This window comes from Anopheles stephensi, chromosome 3 (assembly GCF_013141755.1).
Source record: "Anopheles stephensi strain Indian chromosome 3, UCI_ANSTEP_V1.0, whole genome shotgun sequence".
Lineage (NCBI taxonomy): Eukaryota > Metazoa > Arthropoda > Insecta > Diptera > Culicidae > Anopheles > Anopheles stephensi.
Genome location: NC_050203.1, coordinates 29,738,854 through 29,753,703, shown reverse-complemented (window position 1 = coordinate 29,753,703; position 14,850 = coordinate 29,738,854). Strand labels below are relative to the sequence as shown.

The window sequence follows — 14,850 nt, the reverse complement described above, 5'->3', positions numbered from 1 at the left end:
GGGGGGAGAATTTAAAAAAATTAGCATCACGCTTTACCAAACGAAAGCTGACTCTTTTGGTTCTTACCGGATACGCCATACGACGCCACCGGACCCGCCCGACTCTAGTGCCACTAGGTTGCGGATAAATTCACCGGTCTTTACATCCCACAGCTTCACGGTACCGTCGTCCGAGCTGGTAATGACGAAGCGCGAGTTGAACTGCAGACAGGTGACGGCCGACTGGTGTTTGTTGGGTCCTGTAGAGAGGAAGGAGTCGATGAAAGTGTGCCGCGGGCGGGCTGTAGAGAGGTTATATGCATCCGTACCTGACAGTGTCTGCAGACATTGGCCGGTAATGATGTCCCACACCTTTACGGTGGAGTCGGCATTACCGGACACGAGAATATTCTGCCGCAGCTCCATACCCGACGTGAGGCTCTGGTGGCCCATGAGCGCATGCTTGCAGGAGCCCGTTTCCGCATCCCACACGCGTATCGACGTATCCAGCGAACCGGACACCACATGAATACCGTCAAACTGCGGGAAGAAACAGATGTTAGATAAGGGTCGGTCAAGCCATTACATTATCAATCCGCTTACCTGCAGCGAATAGACACGGTTCGTGTGTCCCTGCAGCGTGTGCAGACACTCCTGCCGCTCGGGGTTCCACACCTTCACCATGTAGTCGTACGCACCGGACACGATCAGCTTACCATCGTACTGTACACACCGAACCGCAGCCAGATGGCCCACCAGCATGTGCAAGCAAGTGCCCAAATTCACATCCCACACGCGCAACGTGGCATCGCGCGAACCACTGACGACTCTGTTGTAGTGTACGGACGATGAAAAAACCGAGGAAGCATTTTTCGCGTTGGTTAAATCAAAGTTGGCCGGCGGCTGTTTTCCATGGTTACGACGAATACTCACTTGTTGCCGTGCAGATGCATACAGCGCACGGTCGATGTGTGACCGTGCAGTATGTGCATGCACTGGCCCGTGTCGGCCTTCCAGACGCGCAGGGTACGATCCGTACTGCCGGAGATGATGATGTTGCCCGACATCTGCGACGACCACACACCGCCCGTATGACCAGTAAGCGTTCGAAGGCACTGCGAAAGATAGGAATATTACTTTAAGCTCTTCGCTCGCCATTGCTCTCGCATGGTACCATACCTTCCCCGTGATGGCGGACCAAACTTTGAGCGTATTGTCGTCGGACCCGGACACGATACGGTTGCCGCAAAATTGAAGGCACGTGATGACGTGATCGTCATGGCCCTTCAGCACCTTCGCCGTGCGGATCGGTCGCGAGCGCCAGTTCATCTCGATGATGTGCTGGCGCATGTACGCCGCCTTCCAGGGCGATGATATCGGTGGCATGTTGCCGGTGCGGCCCCGCTTCGGACGATCCGTCGACGGTTCGATACCGATACCGCTCTCCTTGCACTTTTCCTTCCACAGTAGATTGTCGTCCGCCAGGAAGCGCCAGCTGCGGCAGGTTTGTGCGGCCCGCAGCAGATCCTTCGGTTCCAGGTAGGAGAGGACCTGCAGCGCCAGCTCCTTCGGTAGCAGCGAGATGAAGTCGCGCTGGAACTGTGGTTCGATCACCTTCATCATGTGGCGCACCTGGGTCGGTTCGCAGTGCTCGATCAAACGATCCACCGCGAGCAAGCGCTCCACGTGCGTCCATCGCTGGAAAGCAAAGCAAACAACAGCATCGCAGCAGGGTAAGCATGGACGGCTAACCGCGCACAGAGCGACGATGATAACTCACCTGGAATTGCATCAACCATTCGTTTAGCTCGGGAGGAGGATTATCTTTGGTCGGAATAATGGTTCTTGGTGTTTTTCGTTCGCCCAATGTGGATGAGGTTGGTGTTGTTGTAATCTGTAATGGGAAGGCAAATTGTGAGTTGAAAAGAAAAAATGAAATTCGTGACGCCCATTCTGTACTTACGCTCATTGGGCTTCGAAGGGAAGATGAGCGCGGCGTGGTCGATACACCGCCATTGGATAAAGGCGTCACCGCGGTTGATGGTACGGTTGTGGTTGCTGCTCCCGTTGCTGCTCCCGGGGCTGCTGCTGCCGATCCTGGTGACGCACCGTTGCCGGTACCACCAGCCGCCGTGGCCGTAACGGTCGTCGATCCATCCAGTGCCAACCGTTTGCGGCTGCTGTAGGCCAGCGATTCGGCCGACGGGCTGCTACTATCGCCTCCGTACAGTATCGTTCGATTTTCCGTCAGCTTCCGCTTCCGGTGGAGCCGCGGCGTCTGCGCGTCGTGCAACAGATCGTCCGATATCGTGTCGAGGTGCGTGTAGCTCGAGAGATCGACATCCCGCGATGGCAGCTCATCCTCGCTGCTAGCAAACCCATCCTCGTCCGTGTAATCTCGGCAGGTACACACCTCCTCGTCCGTGCCCTCCTCGCAGTCCGCCCAGTCCTCCTCATCGATCTCCGGCTCGCTGGATTCGGGCGAGTTCGAGGTGTTTGTGCTGGCGTCGCGCTGCTGATGGAAGGAAGCTACCACAACTTCCGGCACCGCCGCGGGATCCCTCGCTGCTGGGCCAGCCTGAACCGCCGCAGCATTCACCGTTACCACACGCGAAGACGACGAGGAGGGTGCGGATGAGGTGGCGATCGTTGCTTCGCCGGCTCCAGCCGCACGGTGATGATGGTGGTGATGAATCTGCCGTCGATGGTGATGTTGCGAGTGTTGCGGTGGTAGCGGCAGTGGCTGCTGCTGCTGCTGCTGTCCTGAGGACCCACTGGCACGAGGTTTCGATTCCACCTCCTCCACCTTCGGCACAATGCCACCACCGTTGGCAGAAGTGGATGGAAGCAACGGTTTGCTACCCTCCTCCTTGGGAAAAGCACAGCTGAAGGATAGCTTGCCGGACGTACCGGACGCTGGTTCCTCCTTGATGGTTCTTCCCCCGGAACAGCTGGAAGGTGGTGCTGCCGTTGACAATTGTTCCGCCGCGTTTACATTCACTGCCTTAGCATCCTCTTCCTCGTCGCGCTCTTCCTCTGCCTCCTCTTCGTCCTCCTCATCCTCCTCCTCGTTTTCGTCGTCTTCCCCGCACAAGGGTTTACCGTCCACCGGCGGTTCCCGTTTGATGGTGACCGGCTCTTCGTGAGCTGAGGAAACCGAGGAGGTGGCCGAATGCGATGCAGTCGGTGGCAGAACGGCCGAGGAGCAAATCACCATCGACACGTCCTCGTCGTGCTGTGCCGGCGCTGTCTGTGAATGGGCCGGCGAGGACGAGGACGAGTAGGATGCTGTCGACGAGGTGGAGGAGCAGGGATCGTGATGCGTGTGCGCATCGTCGTCCTTCGCCTGCACATCGGCCGTGGTGAGTGTGGTTTCCTCGTCCGCCGTGCCATGCACGCCAAACAGGGACCGTTCCGACGAAACGCTATCGTTCGAGTTCGCGTTCAGAAAGGCATCGGCAAGCTCCGGGTTGCTTTCCTTTTTGGCGGGTTGCGTGCCCGTCGGCTTGTGGTTGGACGAGGAGCAGGAGGAAGCGGCCGAACACGCGTTGGAGGAGGAGGAGGAGGAGGAGGTGGCAAATGTGCACGACACGGGTGACGTCTTGGTGCTGCTGGAGCCTCCGGTACGCGCCTCCAGCTGATCATACTTCAGCTCGTTCCATTTAGCTAGACTAGCGGAGAGGGCCATCGTAAGCTCGTACACGGCGCATCTGGTTGTACAAATGTTCTCGGTTTCCCTATTATAACTACTACTAAAGCTATCGCTACCAGTGCTGTTTACGCGCTTCTTGCTGCCCCCCTTTTTGCCCTCCCGATGCTTCTTGTGGTGATGATGATGATGATGATGATGATGATGATGATTCTTGTGCTGATATCTACTGCTCGTTGGTGTGGTTGTGTGCTGTGCGGGCGCTTTCGCACTCAGCGCCGCCGTACACGTTTCCACCGATGCGGAGGAAGAGGAGGATGAGGAGGAGCAGGAAGAAGATGTTGGAGCTGGAACATCTTCGACAGCCGGTTGCGAGCAGGTGTCTCCAGTGCCGGGCCCATCTCCATCCGATGATGCCGGTTGCGGATCCGCCGGTTGCGTCTCGGTACGCTCGACGTTCGACGGGGGACGGGGATGTGTGTTATTTAAAAATTCTAAATTCAGTCTATCGCCAGATATCAGTGATCTGTTTCTTATCAAAAAGCCACCCTCCTGCTCGAAATCGCGTCGTTCGATCGCGTCCATCGATTGCACATCGTCCAGCAGAAGTTCTGCCGCCTCTTCATCGTCGTCTTCAGCGTCGCCGGCATCCTCGTGCTGTTCCGCCGGATCTTCGATGTTGCTGTCAACCGCACGGAACGGCTCCTCTTTCTTGATCTCCGTTACGTTCAGCTTCACGTCCTTGGAGCCGGAAGGACACAAACCGGCAGCCTGCTCATGCACGCCGTCCTCCGCCTCTTCCTTCACCTTCCCGCAGCAGGTGATGCTGAGATTTTTAATCTCACTCAGACTTGCCTGAGCCTCACTGTCGACCATCCGATCCGGTCCACCGGAGCAGCCGCCCGCGTTCGGTTTGCTTTCATCCTCCTCACGCTCCTCGTCGTCGTCCTCGTCCTCCTCGTCATCGTTTTCGTCGTCTGCCGAGAAGAATTCATCGCTGAGGCGCTTCGGTTTGACTGCGGCCAGCTTTTCGCTGATGGTCGCCAGCTTACCGACGCCAATGCCACCCTCCCCATCGTCATCAGCAGAACGCTCCAGCTTCACCACACCACCTTCGCCGTCCGTTTCTTCCACACGCTCCATTGCGGGTGTTTCCAGCAGGATGGGACGCTCCATTTGCTGCCGGTCGACCGGCCCGTCGTCGTGCCGTAGACTACCATCGATATCATCGCTACCATTACTGTCCATGCGTAGCAAATGAGGATGATGATGATGTTGCTGGTGATGCTGCGTCCGATCGCTTTCGTCGGCGGTGTTGGACGAGAACAACCGGTAGGGCTTCTGCTTCACGCCATCGCTGTCATCCCCGGCCAATGACAGTGGGGTCACACCACTGGTTGGGGTGGTGGTGGTGGTGGTGGTCGAACGATGATCGCAAGCTGTCCTCGGTGTGCTGGTACCATCGGTGCCATCATCCTCCACTGCAACATCGATGCCGGCGGCGGCGTCGTCGTCGGTGTTGGTGATCGTCGCACTGGTTGCTGTTGCCGTCACGCACGTTGTGGGCGATTTGATACTGCTGCTCCTTAGAGGACTCCGGCTGGCGGGGTAGGAAGCGTCATGGGAGATGGCGGGTTGCTCTTGTTGGTGCTGCTTGCTGTCTTCAATGCTGACGGTACATTGTTCTGCCATTCTTCGGCACGGCGACAAAGACAACGTAACGCGTTCGCATGCACTGTGTGGTTGGCGTTCTATGGGCTGAAAGGATAAGGAAAACAACAACCAAATAGCATCGTTAGTATTGGCGGTACAAATGAAATGATTGAAGTTAATTCATTAGATTAAATCCTGCACGTATCCTTTATCCAAGAAGCATTAAAAATGCTCTGCAATCCCTTTCGACCAATTTAGCAGGGACCATTTAGCGTTTGCTACCATAACGAGGCATGCTCGCATTTTTAAAGCTTCATTCCGGTCCTTAACGGTCGATCATTACTTCATTCTGCCTACAGCATGATAAGGTTCTGCAAGACTTTTTTTGTTGTTGGTTCAATCAAATTTATTGGTCACTGTTGAGGTCAGTTGGGATCATCGACGACTCGCCCAACGATATTTTCCCTGGGTGCTGTCATACGCTTAACCTGACTGATTGTCACATAGATGGTTTCGAATCAGGTATGGCTACAATTTTCTGGACTGATGATCTGACACCAGGATTCAAGTTTTGGAGGCGGTAAAACCTTGGTTATCCTCGTTAGTTCCAGCTACAATTGAAGGGTCAATGAGCACTGCTGATTTTTATCTACATCCGGATGAGAGAAACTGTTGCAAAACTTGAAGTATTTTAACCAATATTGCACATTGTCTGTGCGTTAAATACCTAGTCCGAAAGGCAATGGATCGTTGGATTGGTCGATAGGTCACACAAGGTTATCGAAAGTCCTTAAAAGCAGACCCTCTTTTACGCACACACTAGTATCAAACCCCATCTGGACCATTTTCCTACACGCTAGAGCGAGGACTTCCTACTATAATAGAGCAACACACTCCGAAGTTGTGGTAGCAAAGAAGAGCAGAGCAGAGCATGTGCTTCCCAGCATACAGACTCAGCAGATTTGCTAGAACTTCGCATGAAGGGCAGGCGAAAGCTTAGGGACTGGGAGCTGTGATGTTGTCCCCCGTTTTGCTGCTGCTGACACAGTTGTATAGAGCCTCCTTTCGGAGGGTTCTGCACAATTTTCGGAAGCATCAGCGCTTTCGATACATGTGCAACATCATCAAACCGCGTCATCATCATCACCATCCCCATCATCATCACGGTTGGTGCATCGGGCCGTGTAGTAAAACGTGGTCTAAAATTAAACTCAAACAGAACCGACGCAGTAACGTCAGCCAAATGGCTGATTTGGTGCTTTTTTTTCTTCTTCTTCTTTTGCTTGTTCGGCCTGCCTGTCCACCACCACCGGCTGACCGGCGGAGGTCAAAAGAAAGGCGGAAAAAGAAGCTACAATCTCAGTGTTAGCAAACAGGTTGCAGGTTGGGCAGCATTCACACACATGGGGAAGAGTAGCAACAGCAACAACAACAACAAAAAACTATTGAAAACATAAGCAAAAAACACATAATAAAACAACAAAAAAACACACTATCACACAAACACACACTCATGCGTAACGGGCGTTCGACCAACCCACCGCGACGTCATCATCGCCAGTTGGAAACGCATTTGACGCTGAGCTGCTGTGCTCGGTCTTCCCACACACACACACGCATCGTTTGCTGCCGCTGGCGCAAATTTATATTAATGCGTAGTTGATGTTATTCCTTTTGTGAAGGGAAAGAAAGAATCAGAGCTGTGGCAGGGGAAGATTTGCTACGACAATCACCGGGACACGTGATTATGGGCGGCCAGACGAACGACGGCTAGGGGGCGAGTCCAATGCAGCAGGATCACTCTAGAGGCTATTTTAGCGTAACATTGTATGATCAATAAGCCGCCAGCAAGAAAATTGTCTCACATGCGGGATTTACTCCGAACAATATGTTATAGAGGGGCTCTGACTGACATTCAAATTGGATGCTCGGACTTTAAGGGCATGTCATGCCAATGCAACTTCTTGCCGAAAAAAACCTCAACACAAAAACACGAAACCCAACATGCAGTTACCCTTTACAGGTTTAAATAAAGTCGTTCATAATCCTGCCAAGGAGAGCAAGGAGGCGACAGTGGTATTTTGGAGTCTGCATTGCATTGTCCCCCCACCCGTTGATCAGGAAAAACGAGTTTAAATTCTTCCTCTTCATATAACAACCCCCCTCGCTTTTCGTCTGTGCTTAATTAATAGCCACATAGTCGGTGCCGTGTACCTGTCGTTGACGGCTAGCTTACATTATATGCTGTACTTAAGGTGAGAGCAAAAAAAAACGCATCGAGAACAGTCGATTTAAGAAGAGAAGCCCAACACTGCTGCAAACCACAACAACCGCAAACTTCAGTGTCACATTTCGTCTACACAAGAGGGGGGAAAAAACCCCGAAGACGGGAACTCCCCCCCCCCCCACCGTACGATCGCATTCGATCCGTTTCTAATGTCGTCAAAATGGCCAGCGACAGATATCGGTGCCGTCTAGACATCGATTTTGTGTGGATGAATTATTTTCTGTCATCGAGAGCCCTGCTGTCTGTGTACTGCCAGAGGCATACCTAATCCGGTTTTTTGTGCCGTTTCCTTATGAGTATTCATATTTGATTTACATTAAATTATCATACATTTTGGGGTTGGATAGGTTGGAAGGGCTTTCGAAAAACCCGCTCTAAATTAAAACATTAATACGATGAGCATTAAAGCAGTGCGGCCGGGCAGTTTTTGTTGAGTAAAAAAATAGTAATACGATGAGTATAAAAAACACAAAATATCAAACCGTTGAGTGAGTGTCAGATTGCTCTTTTCGGGCTTTGTTTCCTAGCAAAAAACGACACCCTTCGGGAGGGTATTTAACAGTGGCGAGTGCAATCAATTTACCTCGCTCAAACAATGCTGCATATGTAAAACGATGTCCGCAAGAAGGCCCGGCCCAACTGGCACTCAAAGCATGGCAAAAGAAAAACCCGGGTGTAATTATCCTGACGGCCAATGCGTATCATCGCAATGCACCACACACTTAATGGCCGATCGGTAATGATTATGGTGCGTGTGAGATGGCCATCGATCGGGCACACCCGGCTCGAGAGCAACCTCCCTGTGTCCGAGACATCCAAAAGCGAACGAAACCGTTTATTCTTTTTGGGGTTTGCAGGCCAGAAAAAAAAATCCAAGACTTTTGGGGAGGTTCCAAGGATGTGGAAGGGATTTTCATTGAGACAAGAAGATAGAGCGGGCTGTTCCGGTGAGGTAAAAGGTGAAACTACGTCGTCGAAGCTGATTATGGTCGATGGAAGGGAAGGGTACCCGGCGATACCTGAACCTCTTATGCCTGCCGGATGGCACTTCGACAGCTGCACCACCAGCCAGAGGACACGCACAGCTGATGATGATGGCTCTGGGATGCTGCACGGCGAGAGAGCGATTGCACACAGCCACCGTGGCGAAAATTCGAACAGAAAAGAAGACAAATTGTTCACCAGGCGCACCGGATGTTCACAGAAGGGATGTTTCACTATTCCTCCGCGGCGGCATCACTCTCTTCCAAGGGGATGCGAGTTCTTCGAATTTCTTTCTCTGCTTAAATTTGTGCGAAACCGTGTGGCTTTAGCCATTTTTTCCTGCTTCTTCCTTTTCTCGGTAGGACAGAGAAACCCGGGAAAAGGCCAATGCATTTGCACGCAGAAGAAAAAGGGGAAGAAGAAATGGAAAGCTGCTGCTGCCCGCACGACCGCACTAGTGTGGCGCAGGTTAAAATGTGTAAAGGAATTTTATGCACACAGCACAGCGGGCATCATACATACATAGGCATTTCTTCGTTCCCTTTTCGGCCGTTGTTTGGTCTTGTTGCAAATGAGCGACTTCCTTTTGCTGAGAGAGAGGAAGGAATCATGCTGGTCTGCCAGGATAATAGAGCCGGCCGCCGTTTAAAGACTTGCGCAGGAGGATGGATTTTGGTAGGCCAGGTGCATGGATTTTTTTGGTTTCGCTCGATGATTTACAGTCCGTGAGGTTCCGTTGAGGACTTGTATGGATTTCGCTTGGTCTCGGCAGAGGGTAGCAGCACCGAGGAATAATTGTCGTTCGGTATACTGGTGCAACCTAGGCTACAGACCCCTGGGGGTCATTGGCTTATGTAAATATACACACAAATCCTCGCGGGCACAGCACCTGTTTTTTTTTTTTTTTTGGGGAGGGAGGAAAACATAATCGAAGCCGTGCACCTAACCACACACACACACACCATCTGTCGTAAAGAAAGCCACGAAGATAAATCCGAATTGCGGTGTGTCTGTGCTGCCCAGCACAACATAGCGCTCGAGAGGCCAAGAGAGAGGGTGGATAAGAAACAGCAACCCCCCGAAAAAAAGAAAGAGACGAACGATGGGGCGCAAAAGTAAGTAAAGTGGATCATCATCATCTGTTTTATTTTTTTTTCCTCACTGCTCACGCTCGGAAGGTGCTTTCGAGTGTGTCGAGAAGATGTTGGCTGAAAGCCTCTGCTTTCAGAATTTCCATTCCACACTATTTGCAGGCAAAACATATTTACACGACTAAGGTGGATGCGGACAGCGGAAACAGGTAAAAACCACATGCTAAGGAAAATGCATAGACACACACACACACAGTCAGAGTGAAGGAAAAGCCGGCTTCCTTTTTTGTACTGCTGCTTATCATGCAAATGCGGATAATCGGCTTACGACGGTGGGCTATACACACTGGGCTGCGAGGTATGGGGCTGCATTAGTCGCCGCAGCCACCCCAGGGCGGTGCCTTTTTATGTGTAAAACCACTTTTCCCGAACGTAACGATGGGCATTATCAGTGTGTGTGTGTGTGTTTGGCCGAGGATCAAAAAGCAATACGCGCCCGATTAAAAGAAACATCGATCAAAAGGCCGATGGTGGAGAAGATTATATTACAAAAATGTGTACCGTTGACTGTTAAACATCAACTTAAAGCTTTGTTCACTGATTTTTCTTCTTCCTTGGCACTATACAACCTCGAGAGGTCTCGGCCTGCCATTTCTGGCTTTCTGGTGACTTAATTTTACCCGTAGCAAAGTAGTCAGCTCTGCGTACGGGGTGGCGTTCTGGATGGGATATGAACCCCGGTCCTGCCGCCGTGTGAAGACCGGTGCCGCTGTCGCCTCAGCCACCTGACCGCCCTGATTGTTCACTGATTATGGTACATGATAATGTAAAGAAAAAAACATTGTTTTATAAAAATTATTGTATAAAGTTCACCCATAGTCAGTTAACACTCGATCGGCCGCAGCTCGATGTTTGCAGAGTTCATTATAGGATAAACTGTTTGTTTAATTCTATAATATTTAGTAACAAATATGATTTTAAATTAAAAAATTGTTCGATAGGTGTCGACATTTAAAAGTCTGTTGATAGACTCCTGGGCAATAAGTGTTAACGATTAAAAAAATCGTTTAATAAGCAGCTAGGCAATGTGATAAAATTGATCGAAAACAAAGCAAATGAGTTTTTTTTTATTGATAAAGAACGGCCTGGCCGTATTGCTAAATGAGTTATTAATGTTTGAACAATAACTCATTTAGCAATACGGCCAGGCCGTTCTTTATGAATAAAAAAAAAAAAAATAACTCATTTGCTTTGTTTTCGAACAATTTTATCACATTGCCTAGCTGCTTATTAAACGATTTTTTTTAATCGTTAACACTTATTGCCCAGGAGTCTATCAACAGAGTTTTAAAGGTCGCTAAATGAGTTATTAATGTTTGAACAAACAGTTTTGAAAATACAATTATACGTTGCTTAAAATAATTTTAACACAAAATTATAAAATCTATTCGAAGGGTTTTCTGAACTGTTTTTTGAATAAAAAGCTTCTTTAAAATTTAAAAGGCCGTTTGTTAGACAAATTCTAAAATTACAACGCTTTATAATGCCTTTTTTTTTGGTGACTATTGCATTGAAAGGTCTCTGGCCCGCCATTTATGGCTTCCTTTACTTAATTTTATCCGTTGCTATAAAATTTATAATTTCTGATAAGATTATCTCTTGTAATTCAACATAAAATAGGCTCCGGTAGTATTCTGTTCCATTTTGTTCACTAAATGAAATGGTTCGTGTTGGTTGGTTTTGCTCACCGTTTTACGATAAACACAATCTTCCGAGCTTTGGAAAGGATTATTATTGAAGAAATAAAGTTAACCTTGTGCTTATCGTGCTACTGATAGCACTTGTTGATGTTTAATATATGAGATACCAATACATACTTACTTATCATCGATCCATACCATAGCTGAACAGTTTTGTAATATAAAAAGTAACGGCTTGCAGCTTGCAGAGGTCTTTCTTCTCCAAAGCCTGTTACCACATTGCCCTTTTTTATAACACAAACCGACGCCATATCTTCATAATGTGTGTGCGTGTGTGTTGTGGGATGCCACGACGAACAACCACAAGATCCAAGAGGCTCGATCGAACCATCCAAGCCACGAAGACGCAAGGCGAAAAAGGGCAACAAAACCCTGCGTCTGCAAAGATAGACACACGCACGCACACACATACACACACCCTGATAGGTCCGACAGACAGGAAAAAGGCGATGGTTCGTGGAGGGTTGGTGCCGCGCGGTGGAAAAATCTCACGTTACCCATATTTTTCTCACGATCAAAAATCAAACAGCAACAACGCCGGACAAACGCGCATTACGAACGAAGAAGCAAAGCGAAGGATGTAACATCCAAAAGGGAGAGGCGAAGATGGTCCCGGGGGCCGCGAGTGTCAGACGAGCGACAAAGAGACGCGCATACTGTATAACAACAGATGTAACGATCGACAATCGAAGCGATAGTCGAGACCTACCGATGGTGGTTGGAATGGGAAGGGATGTACACGGCAAAGGGAAGCGCAAGATCGCGAAGAAGGTATCGTCGTCGGACCAGAATGCGGCTCTGTGATTTACCCATGCATGCTATCCCGCTCTCACACAGAGACTCGCGAGTGGCGCGAATGAAGCGTGAGATAACCGCGGCGGCGAACAAACCTAACGTACACGTACGTATGGGGCCCATCTCCTCGTGGTCCGAACGAGGTTGGGCATCAAACGAGAAGAAGATCGTTGCTTCTCACGGGGCAGAACGGAAACGAAGAACCTTTACACACACACACACGTTTGATGATGAGAATGGACGGAAGTCGGGATATGGGTGATGCGATACAGAAGAGATGAAAGAAGAGCTTATAAAATAATAAATTATTCTTACAACACAACCCCGGCCTGATCTTTCCCTTTAGCGTCTTATAGCGTCTGATCGTCTCTCTCTAGAAAAGCGCTCCCAACCGAATAAACTAGCAATAAACACACACACATATGGGGTCCTATAACGCCAGCTAGTGTTGTAGACTGTTTTTCATTCAAAGATTAGCTGGAGAGACGATTCTGAACACAGCAGAATAAGATTATTTCCTTCAATTAACACAACACGATCAATCATATTCCGCATTGGGAAGGCTGCAGCAACCAACCGCACACAACTGATACAATCTGATTGCCGATCTGCGCCATTGATTCCTTATAATCGTCCACCGCTTGTTGATCGATCATTTGCAACCAGCATTTAATTAATGATCAATTTATCATTCGATTCACAATGTAAATTGGGACATTTGGCTGCAGAGGGCTCCGCCAAAAGATAATTACTGTGCAGAGCGAGCGCAGAGCACTTATGATCCCTTGTCAACGTCTGTCCTTGTGAACAGACGGTTCTGATTGAAGGACACACAGCACAGAATTGAGAAGTTTTGCATCATTTTGAAGTTGAATATCTTGAGCGAGAAATCAATCTTCTGCACTCCGGTGAGTGTCCATGCTTCCATCGGCTTCCTGTCCCAGTTAGGCTGATTCCAGACATTCGGGTTGCTTCCCTTTTTTTTCTCTTGCTTGATCTCACCGGAAGTCCAACCCCTGTGTGTGCCTCAGCGAAAAAAAAAAATCTAGCCATCAGTCAGCTACATACGGCGACCGTGTATCATATCTGGGGCTTCACCGAAACGATTACGATCATGCTGATCACTGTGATTTTTATAATGACACCAAACTGTTACTGGGTAGCAATTTAGCTCTCCCCAAAAAGAGACAAAAATTCGAAAAGGAATTTTGTTCCGAATCCCTACGAAATGTCTCTCCCCTTCATCATGTCACATCACCGTTCCCACCAACATTGTGACACACACGTTGCCTCGATGCTACGGTCTCTGCCACAGGGACCGGTGTATAATTCATGTGAGAAATTCTTCCACACACTGGGGAACTGGAAATGGCATTCGAAAAAGGCTACGGGTATGCGGGACGACCTGCGAACTACATTCACCAGGCCGCCGCCGCCGCCGGCCCCGGAATCATCATCGAAGGGGTATGACAGCGACGAAGGATTCGGCTGCGATCGTTGTCTTATCTGTCGATCCTTCTGCACGCTCATCGGATATTTTTCGATCGCGTCCCGGGCAACTTATGATTATATACCTTGCCTTTTTTTCCTTTTACCTTCCTCTGCCATAGGATCATTAACTTAATTTATAACTACTGATACCCAGGGTGCAGCGCTCGGGGATTTTTTTCTGTTTGCCCTGCCATCCCTCTAAAATGTCCTTGTGCCAGGAAACATTGTACCGGTGGAACTATAGAATCGAACGACGATGCACGCATTATCATGATCGATTAGTTGCGCTTTCCGAAATGACTGTGGAGCTCGATGGCAAGAGCTTCAAGTTGTGGACATACTTAATCATTAAGCGAAAGAAGTTTCTTGTTCTAACTGCATTTGCTTCTGCAACCCTTCTAGGGATTCCCTTCGGGACCGTTGATGCGCTCGGTACACATACTTAAATAGCCATTTGTTGGCTAATGACTGGTCGATTGTTTGACCTTCCCCCTTCTAGATGACTATCCCCACATGATGCACACACACACACATGTAGCCGTCAAATTCCCACGTTCAATTCCACCCCGGACATCGGACGATGTGGTGTACAACTAGCGGTACGGTAACCTAGGTCAAGAAGAAAGATCGAGGAAGAAGTAGAAGAGGTTGCATGCGGTTTCCCTATCGGACTGGTGGCATTGAATTGAATCTTCCGGGCACGCATAGAAGTACCCAAACACACACACACGCCGAGATGTTGTTGTCCATCACGATTTAGGTGTCCCAAGTTCATGACGCTTTTAACCTTAAACAAGCTGTCGTGCCCAACTCGGTTGGCCCTTCCATTTCAAGCATATTAGAGAAGCTCTACCACATGTGATAATATCGCGACGATCGCTTCATGAAGTCTGGAGCAATTGTTTCATTGCGCAAACCACACTTTTATGACTTTCCAGCCAGCCAGCCAAATTTGGAGACGCACACTGCGTCAGACGTCCCGCAGGACGGAGTTGCTACAGTTCCTTTTCTTGCACACGGCCGTCTCTCAAATGTCTGAGTATCATCAATCACTCGGACACTGGTGGCGGCGAGGGCTGTGAGAAAACCGTTTCAACAGGTTCAGCAAACGCTGTGTGGAGATCATTGCGACGTTGACAACGAACTTGGGGTGGGGGAGCT

General features: G+C 49.5%; 1 protein-coding gene across 4 annotated transcripts in view; it reads right to left on the bottom strand.

Moving 5' to 3' along the window:
• LOC118509395 (F-box/WD repeat-containing protein 7) overlaps positions 1-14,850 on the bottom strand; it is a 30,341-nt gene that overhangs the window by 2,681 nt on the left and 12,810 nt on the right. For all 4 annotated transcript variants that reach the window (XM_036049945.1, XM_036049947.1, XM_036049946.1 and 1 more), the window contains 7 exons: positions 1,943-5,386; positions 1,760-1,873; positions 1,159-1,677; positions 913-1,094; positions 583-808; positions 309-519; positions 68-239 (listed from right to left, as the gene is read on the bottom strand). In XM_036049945.1, the coding sequence (XP_035905838.1) occupies positions 68-239; positions 309-519; positions 583-808; positions 913-1,094; positions 1,159-1,677; positions 1,760-1,873; positions 1,943-5,320 (4,802 nt within the window). In that variant the 5' untranslated portion in view covers positions 5,321-5,386. The remainder of the gene's footprint in view (positions 1-67; positions 240-308; positions 520-582; positions 809-912; positions 1,095-1,158; positions 1,678-1,759; positions 1,874-1,942; positions 5,387-14,850) is intronic.